General features: G+C 40.1%; 1 protein-coding gene across 1 annotated transcript in view; it reads right to left on the bottom strand.

The window, feature by feature from the left end:
• Window positions 1–3,923, bottom strand: part of CD3E (CD3e molecule, epsilon (CD3-TCR complex)) — a 12,799-nt gene extending 8,876 nt beyond the window's left edge. The window contains exons 1-3 of the mRNA XM_006833986.1: window positions 3,866–3,923; window positions 1,993–2,013; window positions 1,023–1,037 (exon numbers count right to left, since the gene is read on the bottom strand). Of these exons, the coding sequence (XP_006834049.1) occupies window positions 1,023–1,037; window positions 1,993–2,013; window positions 3,866–3,923 (94 nt within the window). The remainder of the gene's footprint in view (window positions 1–1,022; window positions 1,038–1,992; window positions 2,014–3,865) is intronic.
• Between the last annotated feature and the right edge of the window lie 6,619 nt (window positions 3,924–10,542).

Genomic DNA, 10,542 nt, shown 5'->3' with positions numbered 1-10,542 from the left:
GAAACTTTTGGGTACTTAACAATTTATGCCTCCAAGGAATTTCATGTTCAGCATATGAACATCAAATTATTTATGCATTGTATCAGGTATATCTAATGTATATCTTAACTATAGGTGCCTTTTGGTGTTCTCATATCATAAAGGCACTTGGAGATGAAACTAAACTGAATTAGTTTTAATATATCATTGTTGTTATTGTTGTTGTTATGTGCCGTGGAGTCGGAACCGACTCATAGCAACCTGTACAGGGTTTCCGAGGGTGTAAATCTTTACGGGAGTAGAAAGCCTCAGCTTTCTCCCGCGGAGCAGCTGGTAGTTTCGAACTGCTGACCTTGCGGTTCACAGCCCGAGTCGTAACCACTACGCTACCAGAGCTCCTAGAGCTCCTTATAGACCCTATTAAAGAATCTGGTGTGGTGCTGTTGGTTAATGTGCTGGACGGCAAAGTTCACTTGGACTGGGAGGCCTGAGGTTCAAGTTCACCAGCTGCTCCTTGGAAACCCTATACAGGGTTGCTATGAGCTGGAGCCCTGGTGTGGCGCTGCGGATTAATGCGCTGGACTGCAAAGTTGGTTTGAACTGTAAGGTCGGCGCTTCAAGCTCACCAGCCGCTCCTTGGAAACCCTATACAGGGTCGCTATGGGTCAGAACCAACTCAATGGCACTTAACAACAACAACATTGTAGACTCTACAGCCCAAAGCAACTTTTCATATGCAGCAATGAGGAATTTGAAGATTCATTGTTTTCTAACAGATAAGAGTCCTAACTCAGGGGAATGGAGTCTGATCTTAGTAACTGATAGGAATGTTGCTAATGGTTTCTTATTATTTCCTTTGCAGAGAATGAAGAAACTGGTAAGAGTGTTTTCACTTTATACAACCTCTTTTTCAAATGTGGAACAAAATTGTTGTGGAGGACAGTCACAGTGATTGAGAACCAGAGCTATTAGAAGGGAGATACAATTGTCTTTTTTTGTTCCACATTTGAAAAAGAGGTTGTATAAAGTGAAAACACTCTTACCAGTTTCTTCATTCTCTGCAAAGGAAATAATAAGAAACCATTAGCAACATTCCTATCAGTTACTAAGATCAGACTCCATTCCCCTGAGTTAGGACTCTTATCTGTTAGAAAACAATGAATCTTCAAATTCCTCATTGCTGCATATGAAAAGTTGCTTTGGGCTGTAGAGTCTACAATGTTGTTGTTGTTAAGTGCCATTGAGTTGGTTCTGACCCATAGCGACCCTGTATAGGGTTTCCAAGGAGCAGCTGGTGAACTTGAACCTCAGGCCTCCCAGTCCAAGTGAACTTTGCCGTCCAGCACATTAACCAACAGCACCACACCAGATTCTAAATAAACTCCACCATTTACAAAGAAGACTCCTATATGCACCTCAAATTAGGCAGTGCATCAGACTGCACAGTGGTTAAACACGAAATTGGTTATCAGTTTGGGGGAGCTGGTTGAATAGAGACACTTCCAATTCTGAGTTACCCCTGACTGTATTGCTCCAACTGAGACAGTAAATCTGGGCCAGCCACACTCATATGCATGTGCACACATATACATACACATTCACACAAATTCAGAGTATTCAGGTACGTGACGCCAACTCTGTGTCCAAATGTTGCTCCAGAGGTATGGAGTAACATCTTGTACAATGTGGCTTATCGAGTGTATTCTTAGACATGTGTTCCAGTTATCATTCCCTCTACAAAATCTCATCTCAAGTAGGAAATGCAAACAAACAAAAACGGTTGGCACGTTCAACTTAATTGTCTCCATTTTGTTTTCCTTTTAAATAGTAAAGTCTCACTATTTCTTAAGATCTCTGTTACTGTATTCTTCCTGACTAAAAACATCTCTCAATTTATGAGGAAAAGGCAAAGGAGAAGGTTTCTGTGGATACTCTGTATGAGGCCTAGAGAAAGCTCTACTCATAAACACAATGAATGCCAATTTTGTAAAAAGGAAGGGAAGAATATCTTACCTGACTGAACCCAAGCACTGCCTAGAAAAGAAATAATAAGAAAAAAGTGTTAGCAAATGCTGTGAGTGTCTGTAATTTCAAAGAGCAAATGAACTATGGTCAAGCCTGACCATTTATGAACCTCTAAAATCCTTCCTGCTCACTGCTGGATCACAGTCTTTCCTACCACCTGAGAAATAACACTCCAGGGATTCTTGGCCAATTCAGAATGAAGCAGAGCAAGGAAGCATTTAGCATTAAACACAAACACATAATGATATTTGACAAACAGAAGTTATAACTGTTGGGTCTATTTTTTTTAGCAAGTAGAGAAATAGAAAAATAATTTTACAATCAAGCTTCATTTTGAAAATTGCTCTTTGACTGCGGAGGAAAATTATGCTCTCGTTTCGGTATATTGTTGGCTTTCTTTTTCCATCTCTGGCTCCTGCTTATCTGATGGTTCAGTTGTTTCCTTTGTTTTCTGCTTGAGACAGAGCTGGAAATATTTGACACCTCAAATACTTATCAACTATAATATGTACATAGAAAAACATGACCACATTTCCATTGGGCCCTGGGAGCCCCCTCATCCAGCCATAAGTCAGATTCATTACAATTACACTGCCTGAATGTTTTCTGTTGACCTCGGCTTCCTTGGACCAATAGCTTCCCCTCACCAGAGCAGATTAAACACATTCTTGTGATGCCAAATCTCTAGGAGATATGGGGCCCCTGTCTTTAATCGGTTGGTTGGTTATGTGCTGTGCAGTAGGTTTCGACTCACAGCGACCCTGTACAGGATTTTCAAGGCTGTATATGTTGACTGGAGCAGAAAGCTTCATCTTTCTCCTGAGGAACAGTTGATCATTTCCAACCTCTGACTTTGAGGTTAGCAGCCAAACTCATAACCACTACTCTACTAGAGCTCCTTATGTCTTTGATAGTCCCTCTTTTTTAGAAAAAGTGGAGTTTATACCACAGGCCTCTCAGAAAATGCCTGATGTCTCCCTGCAGAAGTCACATTCTATCCCTTGCTACTCAAAGTGTATTTCTTGACCAGTAGGAGAGCATCCCCTGGGAACTTGTTGGAAATGCAGAATCTCAATTCACACTTTAGATAGACCCATTGAAGCAGAGGCTGCTTTTCAACAAGACCCCTGGTGATTTGTGTCCACAGTCAAGATTGAGAAACCCTTGTCTAAAACCCAGGAAGTGGAGACATCATGGCTGTGGCACTGCAATAGGAGACCCTGCTAAGGTAGCGCTTTCTAGTTTTCTGAAACAATACCATCACCAACCATCTTGCCTCATATGCAACCCTTGAGAGAACAGGTCTTGTAGACAGACAAACCTGGCTTTCCAGACCAGCATCAGCACTTAACTAGTGCTGTGTTGTTTTAAACAAATCGTTCAACTTTTGGAGTATCAGTTTCTGTAAAATAGGCGATATAATGACTATTTTCCGAGGTGGAGGCAATGGTTAAATTATTTAACACATATAAAATATTTTTCTTTATACAGTATCTGGCATTCAATAAATGGCCACTGTTTTGTATTATTGATCTCTATGTGAGTTATAAATTATCTTTATTATTTATCAATTCATATTCTACTTTGATTCACAAGGGATTAAACTGGTCAAAGGCTCTTGACCAACTTAAAAGGACTAACCATTATGAGATGCTTTATTGGTTCACAGATACTAAACATGCTATTCGCTGTGTAGTTTGGGCTCAACTGTTTTGTCTTATACCTTATCTCTCCAAAACAAATCATAGAGGTTAGCTTTATAATCTCTCTCTCTCTCTCTTTTAAAGCTTTTATTATGAATTAAGTGATGGTTTCTAATCTCTTTTATGTTAGTCTTTATGGACTCGGTAAATTCACTGACGGATCAAGCTTGTTCTTGCCAGCAGCGAGACCACTTTACTTTCAACAGGCATGATCATCTCAACTTTTTTCCTTTGGTAGTTCCTGGAACTGTCTTCCAGAAACTTGGGACCATCTAATTTATTAACCTCCAGCCCTAACTCCTCACCCTATCGTAGCCCAAATAGTTCCTTACGTTTTCTGGTAAATGATGCGCTTTGATTTTACTGAACAGCCCAGGTAAGGTTGTGAGCCTCCCAGTGGTCTGGAGAAACACCACTTCTTTTCATCCCATCCTACTCACCTGTTAAGAGGCAGAGTCCCAGAACTACCCAGAGAGTGTCCAACTGCATCCTGCTCTTACTGAACACTTAACCTTACCTAAGATGGCGGTGATGAGTAGGTTTATTACTTCTGAAAAACAAGCCAGAGAATTTTTTCAAAACATTTGCTGGACATGTGGATCCTGGGGCCATCGCTGCCAATGTTAGCATGAAAAGGGAGGCTTTATATGAGGGAGACTCACCATTTTCTGAAGCAGGCACCCAAGGCTAGGAGGAAAGACAGGCTTCTGAACCCCACACAGGAAGTGTGGAGGGGCCTCTAAGCCTAAAGGGTGATACGTCACTTGGAAACATTCAAAGAAGAGGCAGCCACCTGGGTCGGTTGAGAAAAGGATTGGGCCCTACAGCCTTCTCATAGTGCTGAAAAACAGGCTCTGACAAAACCTGGAGCTGTCTGTGAAAAATATGTGTAATCCAACTGCCCAGATCTTGCACGATGTATGTCTAAATTGGGGGCTATCTTCTCAAATATCACTCACTACCCTTACCAGAAAGAAGCTGTAACAACATTAAAGGACAGTATGACAAGAGAAAGAACACGGATATTTGCTCTATGGTGTATCTAGCATAAAGCACCAGGATACAACTTTTTATTTATTTTTTAAATTGTGAATTGGGTGAAGGTTTACAGAGCAGATCAGTTTTCCATTCAACAATTCATACACATTTTGTTTCATGTTATTGATTGTAATCCCTACAATGTAACATCATTTGTCCCACTTCCTCCCTGTGTTTAGTTTCCATTCCTTCTTATTTCCTAACCCTTCTGAACTGTGTCATTGGGTAAATACTGCCATTTCTATCTCAAAGGGTTGATTATTCTAATGTGTGTGTACCTCCCTAGTGTTGTTATTCTTCCCATCATAGACTTGTCTATTTGGCTGAAAATCAAGCCATGGGAGTGAGTTCATTTCCAGACCTGATGGGTGACTAGGGGCGAAAGTTTTGGGGCTCCACCAGTCTCCAGTAGATCAGGATGCTTAGTCTTTTTTATGATTTTGAGTGTTGTCCCACTTTTTCTCCCACTTAATCTAGGACCTCCTCATGTGGGGATCCAACTTTCTTATTAACAAAAGCAGTGACTTGACAGATGGGCTTAAACCCATGAGGTGCCATTTTGCCTATAATATTGCAAAAATATTAAAATAAAAATTCATAATACTAAATATCAGAAAAGGTAAAGAGTGACAACCTCAAAAATCTGCTCATGTGAGTATAAATCGATAGTCTTTCTTTATTTTCAATCATACTTTAATCACATGCTTTCTATATGCCAGTCACAGTGTTAAGGGACTTTGTTGACAGGTATCATTTATTACTCTGAACAACCCCATGAAATTATTATTTTTACCTCATTTTATATGTGAGCAAACTGAGGCTCAGACAAGCTATATGACTTGCATTGTGTTACAGAACTTAGATTCTGTAAAACATTTTGGCCGAATTCTTTAATTTAGTAATATTTATTGAATGTGTTGAGTGCTAGTGATACAGTAGTAAGAAGACAGACATTCAGTCTTTATGGAGAAATAAAGGAAGTATGGCTATCAAATAACTATAGGAGGCTCATAACAAGAAAGAGGAAACACAAGTGTCATGGTATGTGTCATGCAGTGATTTACTTCATATGGCTTTTCTAGCCAAGTCTTTAAGAAGCTCTGGCAGCATAGTGGTTACGAGTTGGGATGCTAACTTCAAGGTCAGTAGTTCAAAACTACCAGCCATTCTGCGGGAGAAAGGTGAGGCTTTCTGCTCCCGTAAAGATTTACAGCCTTAGAAACCCCATACAGGGTAGTTATGAGTCAGAACTGACTCCACGGCACATAACCACCACCATCCACGTCTTTGTAACTGCCAACAAATGACTGCGTGGGACTATGCAATTTGGGTGTGTTTCCACTTTTCTTAGTGGGTCTGGGTAAGAGATAGAGTTCTATGATTCAGTTGTGAATCATTGTTAACAGGGTTAAATGTGATTGTAAGAACTTGGAACTTTAACATGGGGATTGGCCAATGAGTGAGCCATTTCAGAAACAGGAATGGAGACCTCACTATCATCAAGAACCAAAAGTCAGTAGTGGAGGGCATCCTTTAGACCCTGAGATCCCTGTACGCAGAACCTCCTTGATCCAGAAGACAGCTGTGAGACCAGAGGAGTGGTAGAGAAGCAGCAGAAGCAGAACCCACAGCCAGAGCACAAGACAGAGCAATGGGCTTCCCAATTCATGGAGTGAGTAGAGCTTGAGGCTTGATGTTGGAGTGGGGGTGTTTCCAGGTACTTAATTCAGGGAGGTAGGTTTGCTGAACCATGAAGATAGAGTTGAGCGTTTCTGGGCTGAGGCTTATGATGGAGTGGAATGTCCTTTGGGTATTTATTAGCAACAATAAATGAGTTTTGTGACATTGCCTGAGCAGGGCAGAGACCGAAAGGCCAAGGACCAGATACATGTTTGCGGACAAGACTGAGAAGAGGTGCTCCTGCCTGTAAGAACTGTGTCCTGAACATTTCTGACTCTGAATTGTAACCTGTTAACTTCACTAATAACCTCCATAATTGTGAGTATTGCCTATGAGTTCTGTGTGATGTGACCATTGCAGTGAATTACTAATCCCAGCAGAGAAGCAGAGATTGTCACTGGAGAGACTGTTGGTGTCAAAATTGGTAAAGAAGGTCAGAGCCTGGAGGCATGCTTGACCTTCACCTCATAGGAATCCGCCTTGGGCTGATGTGGAATTTGATTCTCTTTCCTCCTTGTGAACTCAAAGGAGGTCAGAGGCCATCCCCATGCCATTCTTTCAGTGTGATAGAAGTGGGGGCTAGCCACCACTTATCTATCACAGTTAGTTGTACTATGGTGGTTTGTTTGTTGCTGTGATGCTGGAAGCTATACCAGTGGTATTTCAGTAGGGTCAGTCATGGTGGATTGGTTTCCACAGAGCTTCTAGACTAAGACAGACTAGTGACCTATTTCTGAAAATTAGCCAATAAAAACCTTATGAAATTCACAATAAAACATTAAAAAAAACCCAGAAAACAAAAACAACCTTATGAATACCTTTAGGTGTTTAGTTATGGCTAAGATGTTTTCATAACTTTGCCCCTGTATGTTATATTATATTCATGAATATAATATACTTATTTGAAGGACATGTAGAAACATTCTCTGTCAAGCCTGTAAATATTTGTGTGTACTCCCATTTGCCTTCCCAGTCTTGTTCAGCTTGAGTGTCTATCTATGTATGCACATGTTACTACTGTTTTTGCAGTGTTGTGTATGTAATAGTATTTACTTTTATTGCCTTTAATTTCTGTGCTCCTTTCAGTGTTTTCCTTTGCCTTTATCAACTTGTGTGGCGCTCTCTCTTATTGCCTTCCCCTTCACTCAAGTTAACACTTGTCTACCTGGTGTGGTACTGTAGGATTAGCACTAGACTGTGAACCACAAGGTTGGCAGTTCAAACCCACCAACTGCTCCTTGGAAACCCTATACAAGGTTGCTATGAATTGGAATCGACTCAATGGCACTTAACAACAACAACAACAATCCTCTAGTTAGTGATTTGCCCTCCTCTCCCCTCCCATCTGTGGTCACCTTCAAAAAATGATTCTTTCTCTGTGTAAACTTTTTCTTGACTTTTTACAGTAATGGTCTTATACAATATCTCTCCTTTTGTGATGACTAATTTCATTCAGCATAGTGTTCTCTAGATTTCATCCATGTTAAGAGATATTTCACAGATTCATTGTTATTCATTGTTGTGTCGTGTCACATTCTGTTGTGTGTATGTATCATAGTTTGTTTATTCATTCATTGATGGGCACTTAGGTTGTTTCCATCTTTTTACTATTGTGAAGAATGCTGTGATGAAAGTGGGTGTGCATATATCTCTTTGTGTCTTGGCTCTTAATTCTCTAGGATATATACCTAGTCTTGGAAGAAATACAAACAGCATGCTCCTTGAAAGTAAGGATGGGAAGACTTCGTCTCTTGCACTTTGGACATGTGTCAGGAGGGACCAGTCAGTAAAGAAGACATCATGATTGGTAAAGTGGAAGGTAGTAAAAAGAGGAAGATCTCCAATGAGATGGATTGACACAATGAGAGCAACACTGGGCTCTAACATACCAAAAATTGTGAGAGTGGTGCAGGACTGTGCAATGATTTTTCTGTAGTGCATGGCGCTGCTGTGAGTTGGAATCACCTTGATGGGTACCTAACAATAACAAGTGGGATTGCTGGGTTATATGATATTCTTACTTACAAATTTTTAAGGAAGCACCATATCATTTCCCACAATGATTATACCATTTTATGGTTCTAGCAGTGGTGTATGAGGGTTTCAGTCTCTCCATGTCCTCACCAGCATTTGTTGTTTATTTTAAAACGTTGTTATTACTGCTGGGGTGAGATGATATCTTATTGTTGTTTTGATCTGCATCTCTCTAATGGTTGATGATCATGAGCCTTACTTCAAGTGTTTGTTGGAAGCCTGAATGTCATCTTTGGTAAAGTATCTGTTCATGTCCTCTACCCATTTTTAAATTGAATTGTTTGTGTTTTTGTTGTTGAAATGTTGATATTTTCTATAAATTTTAGGGATTATTTCCTGTCTGATATAACATTGCCATTCCCCACCCCCACCCCAAGTTTGTAGATACTCTTGAGTCACTGTGCCTGGATGCTCAGGACCATTGTCTTCGGGGACACTAAGGTCAATTGGCATAACATAGCCCACAAAGATAACCTTCTGCATCCTACTTTGGTGAGTAGCTACTAGAATCTTAAAAGCTTGGGAGCGGCCATCTAAGGTGTAACTTTGTTCCCTCTTTGAAGCAAAGATGAGTAAAGAAAATCAAAGATGCAAAGGAAACAATTAATGAGCCATGTGAACCTTGGCCTCCATGACCTGGAGACCAGAAGAATTAGATGGTGCCCACCTATCAATACTAACTACTCTGAAAACGATCACAATAGGAGTTCCTGGATAGAGTGGGGGAAAACTGTGGAACAAAACTCAGTCATAGACAAAACCAGACTTACTGGTCTAATAGACCGGTAGAACCCCTGAGGCCATGGCCCTAGACAACTTTCTAACCTGGAACTGAACTTACGTGTATGGCTCAACTTTCAGCCAAATGATAAAAAGGTAAACAATATCACTAGGAAGGTACACACTCATTAGAACAATCAGCAGATTTTAACAATACAAGATTATTAGAAAAATATAAGATCAAAAGGACAGCATTTTTCCAGGGATAAAACTCAGAAGGCCAGAATGGGCAGGAAAGATGGACAAATGGAAATGATAAACACAAGGAGTAAACGAGAAGAGTGCTGTTACATTGTGGGTATTATAATTAATGTCACAAAACAAAATGCATATGAATTGTTAAATGGAAAGCCAATTTGCTCTGTAAAGTTTCACTTGAATCACCATAAAAAAATGAAAATGAAAAAAACCTTAAGGATCTCAGCAGACTATGGTCCAACATGTTTGCTAATGGACATGTCATTAGGTGGGACCAATCACTGGAGAAGTACATCATGTTTACTGAATCAGAGGCCTATCAAGGGTGAAGTAGGGAGAGACTCTTGGTGAGATGGATTGGTACAATAGCCATAACAATGGACTCAAACTTGTTGGTATTTGTGAGGGCAATTTAGGAACAGGCAACGTTTTGTTCTACTATACACAAGATCTCTATGAGTTGAAATTGGCTCAATGACAGCTATCTTTCTGCAATATCTATCTAATATAGTTTGGAGAGGACACCTTTGTGGCTCTGTAGGATCAGCACTGGAGTAAGATCCATAAGGTCTGCAATTCAAATCTACCAGCTGCTTTTCAGAAACCTTATAGAGGGTCACTATGAGTCAGAACAAACTTGATGACACTTAGCAAAGGCATTCAATTGTGTGGGACATAACAACCTATGATCATATTGAGAGGGATGGGAATGCCAGAACACTTAATTGCATCTGTGTGGAACTTGTACTAGACCAAGAGGCAAATGTTCTAGCAGAACAAGGGCATTATTGCATAGTTTTAAATCAGGAAAGTGGGTGTTGGAATTGTATCCTTTCACCATACATATTCAGTCTGTATGCTGGGTAAACAATCCAAGAAGCTGGACTATGAAAAGAAATGGAATCAGGATTGGAAGAAGACTAATGAACAACCTTTGAAATCAGATGACACAAGCTTGTTTACTGAAATAAAAAAAGGACTTGAAGCACTTACTGATGAAGAGCAAAGACAACCTTCCATATGGATTATACCTCACTGTAAACAAACAAACAAACAAACAAACAAACAAACAAAAATCCGCACGAATGGTCCAAGAATGATAAAT

Source organism: Chrysochloris asiatica, unplaced genomic scaffold, assembly GCF_000296735.1.
Source record: "Chrysochloris asiatica unplaced genomic scaffold, ChrAsi1.0 scaffold00008, whole genome shotgun sequence".
NCBI lineage: Eukaryota > Metazoa > Chordata > Mammalia > Afrosoricida > Chrysochloridae > Chrysochloris > Chrysochloris asiatica.
This window is presented reverse-complemented; position numbering and strand designations above follow the sequence as displayed.